At 43.6% G+C, this 23570-nt stretch overlaps 1 protein-coding gene across 1 annotated transcript in view; it reads left to right on the top strand.

Annotated features, from left to right (window-relative positions):
- LOC106889493 (A-kinase anchor protein 13-like) overlaps positions 1-23359 on the top strand; it is a 113793-nt gene extending 90434 nt beyond the window's left edge. The window contains exons 6-9 of the mRNA XM_014944572.1: positions 10069-10365; positions 21986-22169; positions 22563-22593; positions 23315-23359. Coding sequence (XP_014800058.1) covers positions 10069-10365; positions 21986-22169; positions 22563-22593; positions 23315-23326 — 524 coding nt within the window. The 3' untranslated portion in view covers positions 23327-23359. The remainder of the gene's footprint in view (positions 1-10068; positions 10366-21985; positions 22170-22562; positions 22594-23314) is intronic.
- Positions 23360-23570: the final 211 nt, after the last annotated feature.

Here is a 23570-nt window from a genome sequence, read left to right as displayed (position 1 = left end):
TTTTTCTCATTTACACATTCATAGAGAGTAGAAATTAACAATAGAACGAGAGGGAACGGCTTCAAGCTCCAACAGGGTAGGTTTAGATTGAACATTAGGAAGGAATTTTTCACTGAAAGAGTGGTCGGGCATTGGAACAGGCTGCCCAGGGAGGTGGTGGAGTAGTTTAGATGCAGTGCTGAGGGACATGGTGTAGGGGAGGTCTTTGTAGAGTAGGGTAGATGGTTGGACTCGATGATCCCAAGGGTCTCTTCCAACCTAGACAATTCTATGATTCTATGATTCTATGAAAGTGTGGTGTGGCTGGGACTGCTTTTGCCTTTCAAAAATATCTCGCTTGATTTCCCTAGAATTAAATGAGCCTGATATTGCAATTATTTAATGTGTAACTATGGGATTCTATTGTAGAAAACATACAGTTGTGTTTCTGCATAGTAAAAAGCTTTTAAATGGGAGCAAGATAGCGGAAGACACATCTGCAGGGTTAGAGATGCTGTTGTCCCTGTAGTGTACAGCCCAGTAAGTCCTAGCTACCCTTGGGATCTGTTTAACTGGGTGAGGTTCATTGCAGTGGTCCTGGTGAAATACAACCCTTTTTCCCTAAATCCTGCCACGCAGATCAGAGCCGACACAGAGTTTCTGAAAGTCTTGCAGCATCAGGCAAGCGAGTGGCACTTGGTGCCATCCCTGCAGCACAGGGGTTCGGACGGGGTGGGTTTTCACACTGAAGCCCACCACTCTTTATAAGCCTTCGTGCCGTTAACAAAACAAAACAAAACAAATCAGCGCAGCATTTTCTTCTGCTGACTTCAGGACCGTGGGAATGAGCGTGTTCCAGGCTGCGGTCCTTTACCATTAACCTTTCATTCTGACTTGTTGCTATGCAGCACATTGATACCAGTGTGAGAAAACGCCTGGCATTTTCACTAGACACAGTATAGCTTCAGTGATGGAGTGTATTTCTTGGCTTTGCTTTTTTATCTCTCTCCTAAGTATTGTTTCGTGAGAGATAGACATGAAGTAAAATTGGAGCTGAGGGATTTTCCCTCCTGGTGATGAGCAGCTAAAAGTTGGCCACCTTTTTTTTCACTTCCTCCTCTTTTTGTGCTGTTGGGGTTGTTGGGTTGGCTTGGGAAGAGAAGTCTTTTTACAGTTCCTGTCGACCGGGGCCCCGTGCAATCAATTAGATTAGTGCTTATTTTCTCCCAGAGGAGGGAGCAGAGGGAGTGACTCCTTCCCTGCTTTTGTGTGGCGGGTGAGGGGCTCTGCCAGCCCCGCTTCCAATGACCTCACCTCCCCCTCGGGACCGCTGCTGCCTCGCCAAGAAAGGAACTGAAAAGCTTCAGTGTTCCCCTTCAGCCCGTGCTGGAACTAGCAGGATTGATGGGATTTCCGGGCAGGAGAGATGCTTTCCAATCACTGCCAGCCCTGACATCCTGGGAGCAGTGCTGGATGAGGCTGGGGCGGTGGTGGCTGCCAGGTGGTACCCGGGGCGATGCTCTGGGCTCTGCCTGTCCTGCTGGCCCCAAATGTAACTGAGTCACTGGTTTTGTCACCGTTTGTGGGAAATTTGACTCGGCTCCTGATTCAAATGGAAAGGAGGGACTTGCTCTCAGTTCTTCCTTTATTTATCATGGCCTTTATTTTTTTATTTTAACCTGGTAAAGTTGTGATCTCGTGGTGTAGGATGCTGCACAGGGATGGATGCTGTCCCAAAATGCAGCTTGTATCAAGCAAAGATTTAACAGGCTTTACAGAAAGGTAGTCCTGTTCCTGCCAGATAGCCCTGTCTGGGGCCACGGTGCAAGGGAAAAGGTGACATTTCAGATGCAAGGAGCCATTTGGGTACCACCATCTTCTGTGCTTGTACCTCATTTTGAAGAAACAATATGAGAGAAAAAAAAATTACATTCATGGTGAAGGGGGTGCTGGGGAGAAGCAAACTGGGAGCAAACAACTTCTTTCATACCCTCTGCTGACACCGATGTGTTTGTCCAGTGTTGCTTCAGCGCTGACTACTGCTCAATAAGAGCATGACTGATTTCAACCCAGCTCTTCCTCCTCCTCCTCCTCCTTCCTGAACAGTGAATCTGTAATCATGTGTTTACACTGTATATTCAGCCAGTTGCCTTGGAGATGGCTGGGGTGACTCAGAGCTGGTGTTATTTGACCTCGCTGCAGGATTAGCCATGAACAAGAGACAGTGTGTGGGAGACCAGCCCTCATTAAACGTCCAGCCCTCACAAGTGCTCTGCAAGGAAACACTTGCAAACAGCTTTTAGCCAAAATTTCATCCTTTGCATCCAGCTTTGAGCATCTTTCATTTGTCTCTGCAATGCAGGATGTGTTGTACATCCCTGGGAGAACGGCCACTCCTTGGGGACACCTCAGGTGGATGAAGGAAGGGCTTGTTCACTCAAGAACATACCGAGCCCCCCTGCCAGCCTGCCCTTCAACCTCCTCTGCTTCCCTTCTGGGCTTGGAGGCTCTTGTCCTCATCCCAAGTCCTCAAAGTTTCAGATGGTCCCCAGGGGACTTCAGGTGAAGTTCATCAGGGGCTGGGTTGAAAGAGGTAACCATAGTTCAGTTAAAGCTAATGTAAAAACAAAACTAGATTGGTTTTTTTCTTGACTTTTTCAGTAGTTTTGGTGATGTATGGAGGCGTAAGAAACAGAAAGAGAAGTAATTTGTTTACATTTGCTGCCAAAATTAAGTAGAATGTTTTAGCAAAGCTTTCAAAGGAAATTACATTTTAAAAAAATGTGCATAATAAAAGGAAGGACTCCTGATTGTAAATTTACGGGAGCGGCTTTTTTTTAGGTGAAAATGTGGCTATAAATGTAGATTCAGAAGTTGCTCAAAGGATTAAATACTACCTGCATTTTTGCACCTACTTGGAAGGAAGGGATGAGGTGGTTGTTCTGCCCCACTATTGACAGTGTTATGAATTTAAGGGAAATAATATTCTCTTGTAAGAAACAGATTCTCATCTGAGATGATCTGTCGCAAGTTGAAGTATCATAATAAGCTGCTGAATCAAAAGAATAACGCAATGGATGATGCTTTGTGGGCTTCCAGTAGCTCTTTTGCCAGCCCAAGGAGAAATGAGGTCACATTGTCCACCCGAGCTTCTGTGTGCCTTGGTGAAAAGGTACCAACATCTTGTTTAACTGTTGCTTTACTGGTGCTGTTAAAATGTTTGCATTTCTAAGTGATCTGGTTCAAATTCTCCATAACTGAAGAGAAGTTTTCCTTGGTACCAGAAGCACTCTGTAGTTCTGCAGAACAATGCCAAACGCTGTCTCACCAGACGCTTCCCACCAAGGCCCATCTACGTGGCTGGCAGAGATGCTGTGTCCCTGGATGCTGCTCTGGTTGGGCTATCATTAGTTGTAAAAGGTTGGTCGCTGGAGTTTGGGTATTGAAAAACTACTGAAGGTCCGAGCAGGGAAAGATGCAGAGAGATATGTCAGCTCTGCTATTATGTCTGAACTGTTGTTGCTGTGGAAATTGTATTATTGGGGATGGATATGTCCACTTACGTCATGGATGTTTGTCCTACTTAGTGTTGGTCATAAACTGAGCTTTTCAGCAAGTTCTTATTACTGGAGTGAAAGTGCCATAGTATTTAATGTAATTTTTCTTCCCAACATCTCTGTGGAGTAGGAAGGGTAACTGAGGCATTGAATGGCCAAGCAGACTACATGTGGTAGTGTTAAGTCTGTCTTCAAGCAGGAAAGTGAAACTTCTTTGCAAGCCACCAGCCTCATCGCCTGCCTCCGCTGCTGGAGCAGCTTTTTCCCCACTGGAAAAAAAAGAACAACAAAAAACCCCCAAAAAACCAAACCAACTTATAATAAAAAGCCTCAAATCATGATCTGGCAAAAAAAAAACCCAACAAAAGAAGGAACGACTTCATCCCTGTCTACATGAGTCAAAAGCCCTGACCGCAGCCTGCCATGGGCAGGGGAGGCATCTTGGCATTGGGAAGCTCTCGGGCAGATTTGGGGAGAACTTTCTCACAGGAGAAAGCTCACAGAGGTGGTGTGTGGGAGCTTGAGTGTTTGTGGGGTGCATCTAGTGCAAGTTGTGTGCTGTCACGATAGTGGCTGTGTTACTGGACACAAATTTTGCTTTGCGTTTAAAGATTGGAGTGTAGTAGCTGGGCAAGGCAGAACCTCCTCAGTGGAGGAAAACAGAGAGACAGTCCCAGGACTGGGAGTCCAGAGCTGCAGCAGCTCCTCATCAACCAAGTCAAGGGTAAGAAATACCTTGCCTATAAGCTGAGTCACTGAAATAATAAGTAGGGTAGTTTTGTGAGGTGTAACTGCCTTTGTGTGTGCCTACATCACTTTTTCTTGTTAGTTGCTCTCAGAAGGTGCAGGATTCTTGTATGGGCTTCAGAGGGGAGGAGGAACAAAATTAGAGGCAGGAAAAGGACCAGAGGGACTGGCTGGATGCTGGTAGCTGGTTCCCAGCAGTTTCCCCAGGGCTGAAACACTCCTGTTTACTCCAAAGGCCTTGACTCACTGGGAGCTTTCTCTCCGTGCTTAAGCTAAGGTGGAGAAGCAGGTTCCATCTTTTATTTATTCTTAATTCCTGTAGTTCTCAGATTATTTTTTTTATCTACTTTCTTTCTGCTAGTTAAGAGGATAGGCTAAAATTAATTTCAATTGGCTTGGAAATATTTTCATTTCAAACTTTTATTTTACTGCGAAATCCTTTACATATGTTCATGTTTTATTCTTTTCTGCCACAGACTGTGTTTTCCCCTAGGAAACAGCTTTTCATAGAAAAAGCTATATATCATGAAATACAATCTTTATATTGGTAAACCAAAAGGGTAAACAAGTTGCATAACAAATGACCACTTGGCAACACCAGTCGTGGATTTGAAAATGCTCTTAATTATGAAACAAAAACCTCCTAAAATAGACTAAAATAGCATAGCTAAGAAGACTTTTTGCAGTCGATCCTCTTTGGTGTACTTAATTGCTCTAGGCAGTGTAATTAAAAGGAAATGATGCCAGTTCTAGATGACATCAGTCACAGGAAAAAGTGATTGAATCTGTATTGAAATTATTTATGATGTAATGTGTGGGGTCTTACACTGCTATAGATTTTTAGGACATCTGCAGCATAAAGGACTTTTTAAAAAACACTTTCTACACGCTCCATATTAATAGTTGAGGGTTTAAAATGAAAAACAAAGGCCCTTGTCTGTTACTGGTACCGTGCCTATGCATTTCATAAGGTTTCCTGTGTTGCAAGAGTGAATACAATAACTGCAAATCACACAAATGCACTTCAAATACAAGCTCTGATTTTTCAGAACCGGAATTTAGGATTTCTGAAGCAGAAAAGAACCACTTCTCAGATGGTCACAGGAGATCCCTTGATTTCACTCTCCGCAAGCCACCAGGCGCCACCATCTTTTGAATGCAGATCCAAGATACCCCGTGAGATTCACCACGTTTGTCGTCTGGCTTTCCTGTCCTGCTTAAATCTCTTTATGAGACCTCTTTCAACTCAGCCCCACCATGGTAACTCAGAGGATGCAATTAGCGCTGGAGTCCTTACTCACCTACCAGGCAAACCCAAACATGTGCTTCCAGCAGAGTTTTAAATAGCTGCCCAGGCTGGGGGCCTATTGTTTGATAGCTCCAATGTGAATTCTGAAAATAGGAGGTTTGGACAGGATTTCCACTTTTAGAGGAGTAGGAAATGAAATCATGTTTTAGTAAAGCTCTGTTTAGGGGTGTTTTGTCTCCATGTGCGCCTTGTTTAGCGAGAAAAATCCAGAAGGGTTTTGCTGCTGCCCTTTTAACCACGGTTCAGATCACAGACACAGGTACCAATTAGGTGGCCAGGTCTAAGGCCGTACATTAACTTGTCTGTAATTACTTACAGCATAGAAATCTCCACCTTTTCTTCTGCTCATTGTTTTGCATCATTAGCATGTAGAGGATGGAGTGCTATCATATCTGAGCATCTCATCTCTTCAGAGAGACCAGAACCCCGTGTTCTTCTATTTGGTGTTCTTACATGTTGCCCAAAGCAAGTTTCAGTAAGTGGCCCAGTAAGGAATTCTTTACTGAAAGAGTTGTTGTCTCATTTTAAATAACTTTTGAAGCGTGGTTTTACGTGAAGATGAGGGATTTGCTTTGTGACAACAGGAGTCACTGTCCCCATCTCTGCATAGGCTGAAATAGTTTTTTAATGTCTGTATTTTTCCTGCAATGTGTTGGCACTTCTCAAAACAACTCCATGTCGTGAATCATTTCCAAGCTACAATTAAAGTAGCTGAGGAGCAGAAGGAGAAATGGAGTAAAATGCAAGGCAGGAAGAATTAAGGAATGGGTTATTTGACTTTTATCACAGTTAGGCCAGCATAAGTGACCTAGCTTCACAATGTAGCAAAAAAAACCCACCCCAACGTGAAGAAGAGAAGCCTAGCTCTGCATTTGAAGAAGTTACTCTGTGCACTCTGAGACATCAGCAAGGGTGAAACACTGTCGTGTTTGTCGAAGGAGTTAAAATTTGAACTAGGATACTGCTGGATGATACCAGTGTGGCCATGTTCAGTATTTCATCATTAGCTTTTTGTTTGCTATTTTGGCCAAAGGGCCTGATTTCTGGAGCAGAGCGAAGGCCGTGGGTGGGGTGCTGGGTGGCATCACAAACCTGATCTCGTTGTGAAACACAGAGATTTCTTTTCCCTTCTGTGAGTGCGCTCATGGGCACAATTTATTCAGTTCCATGTGTTTGCAGCCTATCAAATGCAAACCTTTATAAATAGGCTATAAATAGGCTCATCGCTCTTCCTGACACACCCAGGGGTGGTTTTTTTTTTGCCTTTTTAATGAGTCAGAAATTTTTTTGTTGCACTCCTGGCGAAGGTGTGTGGGGGAGTTACAGCAGTCGATAGCCGAATGCCCCAATGCTTGCAAAGTGCATGACTTGGTGCTTAACCCATGGTAGGAGAAAGCCCCACCATCTATCAGCTGGAGCAGAGGAGAGATGATCAAGAGCAATAGCACTCTTCTGGCGCTGCCCGGAGCTCGTTGTGATCTTGGGCAAGTTACTGAACCTTGTAAAAACAGATTTGGGCTTGTTTTACAGATGATAACCACTTATCTCCTGAGAGTGCCAGAAAGCTTAGCTCACTTTTGCTAATGCTCTGGGAAGAAGGGCTGTTGAAGTTCAGATATTAGTCCAGGCTAAGGAAACAACCGCCTTTGATGTGGAGAGAAGCGTTGCCCCACTGATGGTTCCTTCAGAAGGTTCATGTGTTGGGGACATGTTTGCTTACATTGTTCCTGTACTGGTTTCAAAGCAGGGGGGCAGAGACCTCTTGAGCAATCTTTTTAGTATTGGCCGCGCTTGTTACTTACTGGTTCCTCTTTCGTTTGAACTGTTTGCCAAAAGTCAGAACCTGTCCCAGGCTCTTACCCCCCTCCCCGAGTCTGACATCTTCTCAGATGCAGGGAAGGAGAACATCAAAGCGTTGCGAGCGGTTGCCCTTTCGAAGAACATTCCCTGGGGTTTAGCAAGATGCTTGTTTGATCCTGTTAAGATGAAAATGGATTGTCAGCTCTGTCACCTCTCTTTCAAGGCTGTATTAGATATCTGGGGGAGTTTTAAGAGAACCTTGTTGGCTGCAGATCAGGACATGGCCTTTTCATCACCTCCCGTTGTCCCCTTGGGGCTGGTGTTTCACATACGCTCCATCCAAGGGACCTCTACATGTACATCCATGATGTACCCGTTTAAGGAGACCATGTGTCTTGACTGAGGTTTCTCTAGTTGTTTTCATGTTGGAGCTTTTGCTGTCCCACAGAAGACTTTGGCTTCATGACAAGGAGGTGGCTGTCCCAAAGTGCTTCTCTGTAGCTGCTCATGGGTTGTGTTTACTTTCTGCTCCAACCCTGAAAAGTCCACTGGCTGTATTCTAGCTTATTTTGCAGATGGGATTCTTATGGGAATAGACAGAAAATGGTTTAAAAAATGAAAGAAAATCAAAGGTTTAGTTTTTCTCATGCTATTAAGGAGTCATTTATAATGATTCTTTTTTTTAACTCTGCATTCTAGCAAACTTCCACTGCATTGTGATAGGGAGAGTCAAGTTCACAGCGCTTGAGTCAGCTCCCGTAGGGTGGCGTGGCCTTCTTTACAGCCTGCATGTAACTCCCTGCGTATGTGGAGGATAGAAACAGAATTAATAACTCTTACCCGCTCCTTACTCTGATGTCCTTGGGAAGATGAGCAAAGCAAGAAGTTGTAGGGGGAGGGATGTGCGGTTCTGAAGGGCATTAAAGGCAAGTTTCCCCCAAAGTTGTACCGTTCCCCCCAACTTCTTCCTTGAACATTTGAGGCTTCTGTTCAGGGAATGAGTGGAATTTGTGAACGGATTTCATCTGGGCTGCCGAGTTCCCTGTCCATCCTGGTCATGTATTAGAATGCACGTGCAATTTTTCCAAGATCAGAAGTAGGTCTTCCTACCCTTATACTTTTTTATAACATCAGAACTGGTAAATCTGTTCCTTCATCTTTCACATCATCCTCTTGCTAATAAATCCCCAGTGCTGGAATTACAGAAGTTTTCTCACCTTTCAGCTTCGGAGCCTCCCAGTTGTTTTGAGCTGTTGCAGCAACAACCATGTGTGTTTTCCTCCCCTTCTGCACTTGTCTTTGATACCTTTCCAGCTGCATTTGCTCTCCTTAGGAAGCCGTGCAGCCCCGTCTCTGACAATTTTGGTGTCCTAATAGCAGTTTTGACCTCTCAATTAACTTCAGGATCGGCTCTTTCAGCAGACAAAACCTGTATAGATGCCAAAAGCCTCAGAACAGATTTGGAAGGTTGGCTGAAAGACCATGAAGATTAGGGACATATTTTTCCTTTTGTCAGGGAAATCAACAGCAACGGGCCTCGATACAAGAAGGAAACTTTCCCACTGACCACAAATAGGGGCTTAAATTGAATTTTCAAGCCTTTAAAAATAAATCGTCATTTTGTATTTAATTAAGCAGAGTTTCATGAATGTAGTAGTATGCTGAGGTCATGGGCAAAAAGAAGCTTTTCCAGTAATTAGTGCAGGGTCCATGCTGTTCTGGCAAAAACAGCCATGACGTCAGTCTGAGACTGGAACAAGAAACTGTGCCGCACGGTGAACTTGAAACACAAACCGTATTATTGAAGAGACATGCCTGACAGTTCCAAGTGCCGGTTGTGTTGGACACATGTTATATTTTTCCTTTTTAAAATTGCAAAAAGGTGGTGTGGGTTTTGTTTAATTACTTTTTTTTTTTAGTTTCTGAGTCAGTGAAAGTGCTGCCTGCCAGGGCATCCTTTCTCCTGTTTCCCCTGCCCTAAATAAATAAATAAATTTAAAGTTATTAAACTTCCAACCTTCTTGTTTTGTAAATATGTAAAGTGGCCACTTCCATGTTTTTATTTAGCAGAAGCAGCTTGGTTTTCCTTTTGTTTTGTGAACCCAAATGCAAACCAGCAGCGAGCTTGAGACGCACAGGGCATGCCTGGGCAGGTCGTGCTCTCGCAGCCATTTAGGTCTTTGTTTTAGGTGAAATTGCGGTGTTTTCAGTACCAGCCAAGTGTTGTGACAGCGTTTGGAGTATGTAGTTTTGCAGCACTTGGCTTCTAGTTTCTGGGGAGTTACTGGAGTCCTGTGGAGCTGAAAAAGTTTGACCATGTAATCCGGCTTTTGGTACGTTGGTGAAATCTTCACTTCAGTTACTTAATACTCTTGAGTTTACTTGTCACTGATCAAAAATAAACTGGTCAGATAAGGGTGGCTTATATTTCTTGGTTTATAATTTGACAGAGAAGAATTACACATCTTTTCCTTTTAAAGTCTACGAGAAATACTTATCTCTGATAATAACATATAAATTCCCAAGATAGTGTTTAATTTAGAGTTGTGACCCTCAATAACTTGCTCTTGCCTGATTTAATGTAAAGACTGTGTGTGTCAAAGGAGGTGCTTGGTTGTGTTTCTTCAGCGCATGGGATTGTTTTTTTTCACTATTTCCCTTGGTTTTGTTTTGCAGGCCATGACTGCTGTGAGACAGTGAAGGTGGCACTTTGTGCCTCTAGAGAAGGTCATCCTGTTCTGGTTGTGGCAGAAGAGAGTTTCCAGTTTGTCCAGGATGAAGCCTACGATGCTGCCCAGTTTCTGGCCACCTGCGCTGGCAACCAGCAGGCACTAAATTTCACCCGGTTCTTGGACAGGTCGAGACCACCTGCTGCCGACGTGGACTTTTTGGATGAAAAAGTGGCTTTGGCGTTTCGACACCTGAAACTGCCGGCAGAATGGAACGTGCTGGGAGCGGACCAGTCCCTGACCGGTGAGGACTTCTAGGGCACGTCTGAGACTCACAGGTTGGGAGGGAGGTAATAAGCCTGGGAGAAACAGTTCCCAAAGTGTAAAGGTTCCCAAAACTCCACGTGTCTTTCAAAAGGTGTGTTGTGTGTTGGCCTCTGTGCGTGGAGATGGGATGTGATGTGCACCAGGTTGTCCCTACTACATCTCCGTCCTGTGCTTTGCACTTCAGCCACCTTAAAACATACAAAGCACTGATGTTTTCTCTGTGTCTCCTCTTATGAAATAGCACAAGCTGTTGTAAGTGGTCAGTATTTTAAAACACACCCATAAGGGGTTGTTTTTTCTGTGTGTGTAGAGGTTTGTGTATCAACATCACAAGTCTGAGATTTCCTGAAAGAAACCTGTCCGTGGGTGGCAAGCCTGATACTCCTGGGAATGCTATCCTTGTGCCACAAACTTGGCACTTTTGTTAGATGTTGGGTTTACAGCTCATGTGCAAAGTGATTGTAACATGTGAAATGTGTCTAATTTTTCTTGGAGAAGTTGGGGATCTGCCCGTGAGGATTTGTATCACATCCCTGGTTGGACATCAGCTGGGCAAACACAGGCGTTCCCCAAAATAAGCCTTGGACAATTCTGCAAATAAAATGTGGAGGTGGGAAAGCCTGACTAATGGTAGCCCTTTACCACAGCAGAGAAGGCTACCAAGAGCTTATCAATAACCCCCAAGGCTGGCCCAGAGTCTCTGGAGACTGCCAGAGCAGAGGTGCCGAGGTGTTCGGGATGCAGTGGCACATCTGTGTCCTTGGAGTCCTGCTTTTTTTTGGTCACAGGGGAGCTTAAGGAAGCATATGGAGGCACTGGGGGGGCTAGTTCCAGCGTGTAAAAATTCTTACTGTAAATTTTCAAGGCATGTTGGCAAACAGTTTCACTTAAGGAATGTGGCTGTGAGGCATCCGTTATCTTTTATAGGATATAACGGCGTAAACACACGAAGAGGAAGGGGACGTGGATCTCTCGGCACAGCAGGCTCAGTTCTCACCACGACAGGGTTTTCTGCAGGAGTTTTTCTTGCTTTGGTTTTCACTGACTTGCTGACTGCTCTGGTAAACCTGATTACGCAGGCAGTTGAAGCAGTGTTAGCAGGCATTCAAAGATTTGATCATATTTAATGGTTTCTGGATAGAAATTCAGATGCTGTCACGTGTTTACAAGAAGATAAACACTTGGGTTTTTCTTCCTCTGCATGGAAGACACTGATGTTTCTTTCTGCGTTTAATAAGGCTGTGATAATGCAGACACCTCTAGTTTAAGTGATAAAAATACAGTCAAAGGGGGCTTAAGTTAATGAAAACTTTGATTGAAGCTCTGAATTGTTGCTGATTTTGCAGGAAGGCTGAGATCTGGTTTCTCTTTTTGACTTTGATTATTCTTTGGGAAATCAGCCCTTAGGAAAATCAGGCTGTAGGATTTACACTGATGTGCTCAGCGTGTGCCTGTGGGCCTGGAAGTCATGATTTTTTTGGAGCTCTGAATGCTAATGGAGCTGTAGAGCATCCGTTGCATCCACAGCGGGAAGGGGCAGCTCTCTAGTGCTCAGCATTTTGGCATCTTGTAGTGAGGTTTCTGTAAACAAAGTGTAAGTGAATAAATATAATGGCACTGAACACAGCTTTCATTCGAGAATATTGGTGCTATAAAATATATTCCCGTGCAGTAAGTCCTTTCATAAAGAACTGAAAAAAGGGCAGTTTATTGATGTTTTGGTCTTTCATCTTCTGATCAGCTTTTTTGCTAGAGGCAGGTTTATCTGGGAATTTTTTGCAGTGATCTAATTATACGTAAGGAATTTGGGGGAATTTTTGTGATTGTGATGGGAAGGATTTGCATGTGTAAGCACCCTTTTTGGTCATGAAACTCTTTTTTTGCCAGAGCGAGATGGAAGAGACGTCTCTGATTTAGGATGGAGCACTGGAGTAGAAAATCCTCAGCGGTAAAAAGAAGTAGCACTCCTCTCACTGGTGGCTGTGGGTTAATTTGCGTGGGGGAGAGAGAAAAGCACAGCAGAGATTGAGGCTTTGGGAGCATGTGACCAACTATGTGTGTCCTGGCCAGTGCCCCTCCAGTGGGACACCCCGTCCCGCGCTGCGTCACTACCTATGAACAGCTATTCTGATTCATATTTCACATTTTGCTAAATGTCAGCACCAGATACTTCAAATAACCTTCTCGAAGGAGAAAATACTATAGAAATGAGAACAAAAGAAAACGTCAGATCCCTCCTTGAAAGATTCTTAGCGCTGCCTCTAAGCTGGCATGTCTCTATGGGCTCTTGTGGGCTGGAAACAAAACGCTGCTGTTTAGCAAAACCTCTGAAGGCAGGAGCGAGCCGGGAGCCTCAGCCAGCTCCCCGAGTGCCACAGCTTGATGGGGAATTGCTGTTCAGAGATGCCTGTTGCTGTCAAACATGTTTAAAAGTTGCTTTTTCCAAGGGCTGAAGTCGGAGTCTTAGCTTTTACAAAAACAGTTAGGAAGTCACGGCTTTTCTGCAGGTGGAAGGTGCACTGTCAAGCCCAGCTCTGTGCTGGTTTTTGGGGGAGAGAATGGCTCTGTGTGGAGGCTTCTCCTTGCTTTTTCCTGCAGCCAGCCCTGAGCAGTCCTTGGGCAGAGGGCAGGGAGTTCATTGCCGTCACACAGCCCAGAGGGCAGAGAAACTGCTGAAAGTAACGCCCAGGTCCATCTGCCGAGGCTGTTCAGCTGATCTCTGGGGTCAGTGGGTTTGTGCAGTGCAAAGGGCAGGGTTAAGGTCCACATGGTGAGAAGGAGACACCTAACAACCCATATGCTCCTGGCTGCCAGCAGAGGGGTGGTCACACCATTAAAACAGTCTTCAGTGGTCTGCATTAACCCATTATTCATAAAATCAGAGTATGGTTAGAGTTGGAAGGGACCTTAAACATCAGCTGGTTCCAACCCCACCTTGTCCTGGGCAGGGACACCAGCATCCCCCTCCCCTTTTCCAACAATTTAGTAGGTTTGACTTTTTAGTAGGGAAAAGTGCAGGATTACTGTGGACAGAGCTATGTGAGAATAGTCTACTTGCTGATGTTTTGCTTGTCAAAGCAAGGTCTTCATTCTTTAAGAGTTTGCCATTGCTCAAGATTAAAGGTATGGTGCAGTCATATAGCCAAATTGTTAGTGCTCAGCGTGTGCCTGTGGGCCTGGAAGTCATGATTTTTTTGGAGCTCTGAATGCTAATGGAGCTGTAGAGCATCCGTTGCATCCACAGCGGGAAGGGGCAGCTCTCTAGTGCTCAGCATTTTGGCATCTTGTAGTGAGGTTTCTGTAAACAAAGTGTAAGTGAATAAATATAATGGCACTGAACACAGCTTTCATTCGAGAATATTGGTGCTATAAAATATATTCCCGTGCAGTAAGTCCTTTCATAAAGAACTGAAAAAAGGGCAGTTTATTGATGTTTTGGTCTTTCATCTTCTGATCAGCTTTTTTGCTAGAGGCAGGTTTATCTGGGAATTTTTTGCAGTGATCTAATTATACGTAAGGAATTTGGGGGAATTTTTGTGATTGTGATGGGAAGGATTTGCATGTGTAAGCACCCTTTTTGGTCATGAAACTCTTTTTTTGCCAGAGCGAGATGGAAGAGACGTCTCTGATTTAGGATGGAGCACTGGAGTAGAAAATCCTCAGCGGTAAAAAGAAGTAGCACTCCTCTCACTGGTGGCTGTGGGTTAATTTGCGTGGGGGAGAGAGAAAAGCACAGCAGAGATTGAGGCTTTGGGAGCATGTGACCAACTATGTGTGTCCTGGCCAGTGCCCCTCCAGTGGGACACCCCGTCCCGCGCTGCGTCACTACCTATGAACAGCTATTCTGATTCATATTTCACATTTTGCTAAATGTCAGCACCAGATACTTCAAATAACCTTCTCGAAGGAGAAAATACTATAGAAATGAGAACAAAAGAAAACGTCAGATCCCTCCTTGAAAGATTCTTAGCGCTGCCTCTAAGCTGGCATGTCTCTATGGGCTCTTGTGGGCTGGAAACAAAACGCTGCTGTTTAGCAAAACCTCTGAAGGCAGGAGCGAGCCGGGAGCCTCAGCCAGCTCCCCGAGTGCCACAGCTTGATGGGGAATTGCTGTTCAGAGATGCCTGTTGCTGTCAAACATGTTTAAAAGTTGCTTTTTCCAAGGGCTGAAGTCGGAGTCTTAGCTTTTACAAAAACAGTTAGGAAGTCACGGCTTTTCTGCAGGTGGAAGGTGCACTGTCAAGCCCAGCTCTGTGCTGGTTTTTGGGGGAGAGAATGGCTCTGTGTGGAGGCTTCTCCTTGCTTTTTCCTGCAGCCAGCCCTGAGCAGTCCTTGGGCAGAGGGCAGGGAGTTCATTGCCGTCACACAGCCCAGAGGGCAGAGAAACTGCTGAAAGTAACGCCCAGGTCCATCGGCCGAGGCTGTTCAGCTGATCTCTGGTGTCAGTGGGTTTGTGCAGTGCAAAGGGCAGGGTTAAGGTCCACATGGTGAGAAGGAGACACCTAACAACCCATGAGCTCCCAGCTGCCAGCAAAGGGATGGTCACACCATTAAAACAGTCTTCAGTGGTCTGCATTAACCCATTATTCATAAAATCAGAGTATGGTTAGAGTTGGAAGGGACCTTAAACATCAGCTGGTTCCAACCCCACCTTGTCCTGGGCAGGGACACCAGCATCCCCCTCCCCTTTTCCAACAATTTAGTAGGTTTGACTTTTTAGTAGGGAAAAGTGCAGGATTACTGTGGACAGAGCTATGTGAGAATAGTCTACTTGCTGATGTTTTGCTTGTCAAAGCAAGGTCTTCATTCTTTAAGAGTTTGCCATTGCTCAAGATTAAAGGTATGGTGCAGTCATATAGCCAAATTGTTACAAGTACGTCCTTTCAGCTGCGGGTTCGAAATACCTCCATAACTATTTAAAACTGCTGGAGGACATTTGCAAACTTTCCAGTGCCCTTTTTTTTTTTTTTCTAATTGGTATGTAACCTACTTAAGTTAGCTGTTGCCATTCAACAAGAGAAGTTTGTTCAGCTTTAGTAATCCTGGTGATCTTAATCTCTTACACACCCGGTTGTCTTTACATTTATTCATCTGTTATCACTTTAGATATTATTTTCATAAAAACAAACTGAAAATAAAATGAACATTTCTTTTTGTATTTTCATCAGGGCATTTTCAAAACCCAACTAGGTTAATTTGCTTTTTTTTTTTTAAATATATATATATTGTTCTGGAACAGCAGAAGGCTTCATTGCTTAAAAAGAAACTGTCTCCAGATTAAATGCATTGAGCAGCCTTGGTTAGTCTAATCCTTACAGTAATATTATTGTAGGTATTTGGTTAACATTGCTCAAACCCAAATATTTACTGATTCTGGTACAGTGTAAAAGACTAAATATGTTTGTGATCACAAGTCCTTAGTTCTTCACCCAAAATCCATTGGAAAAAAAAAAAAAAAAAAAGTGGATTTGTTTGGACCTCAGGAAACTTGAATGAAGCCTTTGTGCCAAATTGAACCCCAGGCTATTTTTTTTTTGTAGGACTGGGGCTTTGATGACAAGCTTTTTGTTCAGCAGCCAGCGGTGTGGAGCTGGTACCCAGCCTGGTCTCACCACTGAGGGTGACACTCAGGTGATGGGGAGCAGAGCCTGGACATCACGAATCCTTAACGGGAAAAGCCAGTTCAGAAAACAGAATCCTCTCTCTTAAACCGTTTATCAGTGATCTCATTTTCCAGCTGGATTTTCCGTGGAAAGGTGATGCTCTTGCCCAAATATCCTAGTTCTAATTCTTTGACCTTCGGATTTGATCCTGCTTTGACTTGAGTAAGGTGTCTGGAGAACCCTTTGGTGCCACGGTCTGGTGTAGCAGCTTGTCCTTGTGCAGCAAGGGCAGGGCAGGGTGAGGATTTGCATTGCAGGTAAGGAGTGGGTCTGAACCCCCCCGGGCAAGTGTGTCCTGGCCTCCTGCCCACACGGCTGCTGTCCCCATCGCTTCTCTCCTGGGGCAGGACCGTGCTCTTCCCCCAGCCACAGCAGGCGATTCCCGGGCCTGGCTCTTAATTATCTCTCCATCTCTATGAACTCAAACGGCAGCCACAATTTCAGAATCTCCATAATTAAGCGTTGCTCTTGTTACCATGGTGTTCCAAACACAGCATTACTTTCAGGTGCCGTATAATCATGTCCATCTTAATTATTACAAATGCACTGTAGCTTTCTAAAGAACGTGGTCGTTACTGCTGTCAAAATAGGGTTATTTACTGTTCTCTGTGGCATTTAAATGCGTCTGTTTAAAAGGAACAGATTGTTATACTTGATATCTAGAAATCAAAATTTAATATGTATTCTGAGGAGGCATGCAATGTAAATACAGGACTGTGATTTTTCTATTTTAAATGATTGAATAGAAAATAAGCTAACTAGAAAACCAGAACAGAATATTTGGAGGTATGAGTAATGATTATGGCTTGTTTATGTTGCAGAAACAAAACTGGGGAGGATTCAAGGCTCAGGTATGAACAGATTAGAGAGCTTAATCCTTGAGTTAACTATCAGGAGAGAACAGATCACTTTCAAAATCTCTTTTAAGTAACATTCGGACAAAATGTTTGAGGAAGCGTTTCTTTTTGCTCGTTAAAAGTAAGCTTGAAACCCAGACCTGTGGTGACAATTTCAGTGGTGTGAGCTTTCCGAGCTGGTGCTTTCAGGAGCTGGTTAAGGCTGGCAGAGGGTTGTGGTGATCAACCATGGAATGGAGCCATTCCCCTGGGAGCATGAGGAGAAGCAATCCCTTTGAGCTGCGAGATAGTCAGCCACGATTACGGGCATATAACCAGGAGACCTTCTCATTAGATAAGACACTTAACAGCTCCTTAAGTATAAGGGACGCAGTTACTGACGTCTTGAAATACGTACAGCTTCCCAGAAATGCTGGGGAATAAACATCTGCCTGCAGTAAATACAGCTTGGGAAATGAAACCCGCCAGGTGGGAGGTGGGTAGAGAGGGAAATGCTTCGCCCCGGTTTGAAATAGTCTGGATGGGTTTGGGTTACGGGTTTAATAAGTTTTACGTACAAAATCAGTAGGAGCTCAGTGTCACCGTGATGAGAGATGGTTAACTTGTTGCTTTTACAGAAAGGGAGAATGTCTGAAGAGAGAAGATAACAAAAAAAGACACCATATTTTAAAGAAAAAAGCCTAAAAAAGCTTTCAGAAATAGTTACAATGCAATTTCATTATCAGGAGCTAACTTTTTTTTTCCATGGGAGGCTGTTAAAGATAAGTAGTTGATGATGTTTTGCAGACTTAGATCTGTTCATCTGCTGTGCTCTTTTTAGAGTTTCTCATTGAACCCTTTCAACATAATAGTGACAGGTATTCTTTCTGTAGGGTTTCATATCCTTTCTGCATCTGCTGCTCACCTTCCTCCCTGCCCTCTGATAAAGGACTGTGTGGTATAAATTGCCATGATCTTTTCTGTGCCAACAGTGCAAGGTTGTCTGTTCAGCTATAGTCCTCGATAAGATATAAAAAATCTTTCCCATACCTAAATTTAATGCCTTCTGCGGTGGAAAATTGGCAGCAGAAAGTAATTCTTGTTGAGGCAGTGTGTGAGATGTGCTGCTCAGTGCTCGGATGTACTCCCCAGTCTGTGGCTGAGACATCACTGGCATGAGAACATTTCTGTTCCCTTTGATATTAGTGGGAATGGGGACATGAAGGTCCTCTGGTGTGCTTTGAAAAACTTCTTGTTTATAAGATTAAAAAAAAAAAATTACCCACACATCTTTTTGTCAACTGAACTCGTAACTCCAAAGACAGTTTCTTTGCCTTGACCTTTCTTCGGTGCTGTTGTTGGAGCCTTCCTCTAGGACCTCAGCATTAAGTGATAGCTCGTGGCTGGTTGTTCCTCCCTGTGTTTCTCAAGGGTTGATCTGAGCAGCGAGAACATTTCCAGCAGAAAACAAGATTTTGAGGCCAGATTTGATGCTTTCAACATTGCTGAGCATATAGGATTTTGGATGAGAACCAAGTGAAGGTCACCATCACAGGAAGACTAGCAGGAGACGCTGGCCAGTCCATGGCTGGCTGCTCCTTGATAAGATGTCTCAGGGCACGGAGGATAAACTGAGCAGTTAGGTGTGCGTTACTCTATATAAAGAGCAATTTTTAAAAAGGAACATTTTTTTTTTTCTTTTTTTTTAAATCAGGATTAAAATGAAAGTTTTTACTTAGAGAACAGTTTGTGTGTTCTTGGATGTGTCATACCCAAACTTTTTTTTTTTTTTTCTTCAGTGCTTATTTGTTTTGTGCTAATAGTACCTTATACCTTAATCCTTTACCGTTAGCAAAGTACATTTGACAGTCTTCTATGGAAATTTTGTCCTTAGTTACCCAGATAAATTGTCTGTTCGTGTGTTACAGCTGCAAAAAAATACATAAAAATAATATATCTAAAGTCTTATGTTTTGCCAGCTGGATTAGAGTGCCCTGCCATTATGGGACAATAATCATATGTTTCAACTCTTGCCTATTACTAGGAAACGAGAAAGGAACAAAACAACTTTGGCCTTTCCAGTATCGTGTGTCTTGTATTTCCACAATTTCCTAATTACAAGAAGCTTTTTGTTGCCGTTCAGAGAACAGCCATTTTAAGACAAGGAGCTCGTGCTTCATATGTGGTGTAGGAGAAGCTCTGGCTGTTGCATGTTAAAGCTTTTGTTACTCTTCTGAGCCTGGGGTGGGCGTTTTGCACCATGACAAGATGTTGAAATCATTGACTGAATTTCCAACACGTTGTGCTACAAGCTTCATCCCTTCAAAGGTAGGAAGTTTGGAGGGATCTGCTTGTCTTCCTTCCTTCTCTGCAGCGACGCTCCTGTACTTGATGCAGACCAGCTCTCGTCTTGTTCTGAGCAACACCATACACCAACAGATGTATTTTTCATTAGATAGTGGTAGTTAATCCAGCCCACAGATGGCACACGCCTTTTAACTGTAGCCGTGCAAGTTTGCACACTCCAAAACCTTCTGAAGCCATGGCCTGGGGCCCCTGCAGTTGTTGTACGTACAGTACTTTGTCTCTTTGCTGCCATCATCTGTGCCCATCTGTTAGGATGGCCTCCTGCCAGTATATATTTTAGGCAGATCTTTCCAAATAGGCCTGGATAGTGTGTTTGTATGTTTAATATGCTCTGGATGGCAACACGCCATGTCTTCTTGTACAGATCTTCCGTGCACGTCCTCGTTGCTCAAAGGCATTGGGGGCAGGGCCACATTCAGCACAGTTGTGTTTGTAGATACTTCCACCCAAACGCTGGGGCTACTGTGTCCACTAGTTTGATGATTAAAAAATTTGTTTTAAAAAAATGGAAAAAAGGTGGGATTTTCAGAAGTTACAGACATGTGAACGGATTACATCAGCTCAGCATTTGGGACAATTGGGAGGGGGCATTTCGTCGATGGAAATATGAGACGCAGAGGGGCACCCAGGTGGATCAGGGAGAGGATGGGCACTTGCCTGCATCTTGCAAAACTTGCACTGCTTACTTTTGGTGCACGGCTATCCTTTTTAGTTAAGGAAGGTGATTTTTCCTTTCAACAAAGCAGTTAGAAGAGGAGATCCCATGCGAGAACAGATGTGGGGAGACCAGTGCAACGTATTCTTTATTTGGACGGCAGTCTCTTGCGGTAACAGAAGTGCTTTTGTGCTTCCTACGGCTCAGTAGGAAGAGCCTTGCACTGTTTTAGTTACACTGTCTGGCTCCACCAGTGAGTTAGTACAGGTAATGGAGGAGTATTGTGCAAGTTGCAAGTTCATTGAGTGAAACCTTCGGCATCTGCTTTCACTCTGGGCGAGTCCCACACGTATCAACACTTTCTCCTTTTTGCAACCTCATCAGAAGTCTTTCCTTTATGTCTGCCTATATGGTGTGTTATTTTTCATTATTCTTTAAGTCAAAGACTGTGACAACCATGGATTAACTACCTTGTTGCGTTGCTCATTTCTAAAGCATTACACTCCATAGCACTTAATACCAAAATCCTTGTCATTACTCTCCCACAGGCAGAGAATTTGTCACTGAGTGAGCTCAGCTATTCCCTTTTTCTCTGATCAGCTGGAACCTCCATTCAGACATGCTCATGTATTCAGGACAGCATGGTTTTGCTTTACGGTAATCAAGAGGAGGTTAGGGGGGAAGGATTGGTTTGTAGCCCAGAGACCTAATTTGGAGTCATTCGGAAGAGAGACGGTGCCAGAAAGCATTTGGTTCTTGAATACAGATTAGTTCTTCAGGAATTGATCCAAAACGTCGGGAGAAATTGTGTTTTGGGCAGGGGAGAACTCCCTATTTTTGCTTTGTTTTTCTCTGAATGTCTTAATGATGTCCCCTAAGAAAGCAAGTAAGCAACAAAAACAACAGCACTTTGAAGAAGTGATTTCTCTTGGGGCGTACTTCTTGAGGAAAAAAATAGTTAATTAAATCCTAAAGCCATTGTACACTTGCATTTTTAAACCTGCTGTATAAGTTTGGCTGGCAACCAAATTAATAACCCATTAAATCATTACTATGATATTAAAGGTAATATACCAAGTGTGCTCATTGGCATGGTTTACTGGGGCCCAATTGGTGCTTTTTTGTTGTGTTGCTGCTGCCAGTCAGTACTGAAATCCTTGGTTAATTAAAAGAACAAATTTTTATTTCTCGTACTTTTTTTAACCCAAATGCTTTTGCCCTTCATAGAGAAGTAAGAGGCTTTGATCTGCAAATACTGTATTTCAGCAGTGCATCTGGAGCTCATTTCTGGTTGAAGCTTTTCAGAGCATCGTTCTAGGGCTGCAGCTTTTAGAGTAGGGGGACATTTTTCTGAGATGAAAGCTTAGGCTCAAGAGTGACTTTTACCAAATTAGAAGGTCACGGTTATTAAACATAAAAAGCAGCAGTGGAGCTTGCTAGTTGATAAATGCTGCTACTCAGAATGATAGAGCTACTGTATAACCCTGAGAAAGGCTGGTCTGAGGCGTAATCAAGCCAGAAAGCAAAATCCTCACTTTTTTTTTTTTGTTTGCATAAGAGGTTAAATTGTTCTCTTCTATAACTGCCTTAGTTTTGTATTTCAAATGCAATTGATTTTTTTCATGCCTTGGGACAAATCAGCATCCCATTAAATAACAAAACTTACCCATTCCTAAAGCCTGGTCCTGGCTGTGTGAGGAGAAGGCTTGGACATCTAGAAAAACCCACCTGACAATGCCAGGTTCTGTTTGGAAGCGCTGCCACTTGGTGGTTGCTGTGGCTGTTTATGAAATGGTGGGTTTTTTCACATTGACTTCTGTGGTCAGTCTCACCCTGAACGTTTCCAGTCCCACCGTAGCGTGTCCCTCGCTTTGAAGTACTGGTCTCTCCTGGGCATTGGCAGCCAAGAGTGTTTATCCAGGTGCTGCAGGTTCCTTGGCTTTTGGGCTGTCAGCTCCATGCCAGCCCTTTGTGTGTGGTGTGGCTGGGAGGTGGGGATATGGCATTCACCTAACCCACAGCCTACAAATTCCCATTTCTTTTTTTTTTGTTTTGTTTGTTTTCCTTTCTTCCCAGAGAACATCCCTCGGGAAACACTGATGCATTTTGCGGTGAGGCTGGGCCTGCTGCGGCTGACATGGTTCCTGCTCCAGCAGCCGGGAGGAAGAGGAGCTCTCAGCATCCACAACAACGAAGGGGCAACACCCGTGAGCTTGGCCTTGGAGAGGGGCTACCAGAAGCTGCACCAGCTTTTGACAGAGTAAGGATGATTTGATGGTTCCTCTGCTAGTTTTCCGTTCTGTGTCACGCACTCCTTTGCTCTTCATTATCACTAAATAGCATCTAAAAGCTATACTCTACCCTTAAAGGCAAATTTTGTATAATTTCACTTTTACCTTTCTTGCTAGCAACAGTAGAGGCAGGTCCTTAGGGTTTAAGGGAAATGCAATAATATCTCCTTTCCTGTTGCACAGTGTTCTTCTTCCAGCTGTCTCTAAAAGCCCAAAGTGAGTCACTATAATATTGACTAATTAAGACAAACTTTGTGCAAACACAAGTGAAAAAGTTTTTCTTCGAAGAAGCACAGCTGCCCAAAAGAGGGGAGCAAGTGGGCTTTGTGGTGGTGGTTGACTGTTGTGTTTTTACTTTATAGATTTGGAGTTTTTTGGTTAAACGGAATAATGGTAAGTGTATTGAAAGAAGGCAACATCTTGTAGAGATACCAGTAGAGTTAAAAAATTTGGTTTTAATTAATTAATGCCAGTATTTAACAGCAGAAGCAGTTCTCTCTCGAGATCTTCAGAAGCAGCCAGATTGAACAAACTTGTAGAAAGTAACCAGTGGCACGAGCATTTACTGCAGTTTTTTACAAGGAATCCTTCGGAAGATGACAAGTTCTTTTTGAATAATAAATGTTTGGAGATACAGCTTTAAAAGCTGAGGCTAATAACGACAAAAAGCTTAAATAAGTCCCAAAGGTTCTACTTGTAAAGGAGAAGAGATTTGGTCTCCATGTGTGTTATTCTGATGCCTGGTTCTCTTAAGCTTGTTATTAACTTTGTTTTTCTGAATTGAGTTCTCAGATACTTGGGGTTTATGTTGGGTGGCCCAATGTCATGTTTAGGAGTCTGCTGTGTCGTCTACATTATCACACAACGTTTCTCTGTTATGAATTGTAAATTATTCTGCTTTCTATAGTTGTTGGATGGAGCATTAGAGGGCAAAAAATATGATTTGTGGTATTGGTGTGATTGCATTTAAGGAGAAGGTGCAGGGTGGGACAGGAGCTGTACTTGAACTTTTTCTTCTGCCACACTTGGCTGGGATTAATACAGAAAGGATGACAGTGTTTTTTCTCCCTCAAGTTCAACAGTCATACTGTGAAAACACACAACTCTCTTGCAGGCTCTCTCGTGAAAATGGAATGCGCAAATTCATCGTATAAGCTAGCAAAATTCTCCAAGGTGAAACTAACCATGTTAACAGACTTTACAGACTGTCAGGAAGCTTAAGTTGGCCAAAACTCGATTATAGAAAGCTTAAGTTGGCCAAAACTTGATTATAGAGCTCACAGCAAATCCTGCAGTTTGAATATGGGTACAGCTTGTAATTTAAAAAGAAATGGGAAGTAAACAAGACTATTACAACAGCTATTCATGCG

This window comes from Calidris pugnax, unplaced genomic scaffold (assembly GCF_001431845.1).
Source record: "Calidris pugnax isolate Ruff unplaced genomic scaffold, ASM143184v1 scaffold70, whole genome shotgun sequence".
NCBI classification, from domain to species: domain Eukaryota; kingdom Metazoa; phylum Chordata; class Aves; order Charadriiformes; family Scolopacidae; genus Calidris; species Calidris pugnax.
The sequence above is the reverse complement of the archived record's forward strand: the minus strand, read 5'-3'. Positions and strand labels throughout refer to the sequence as shown.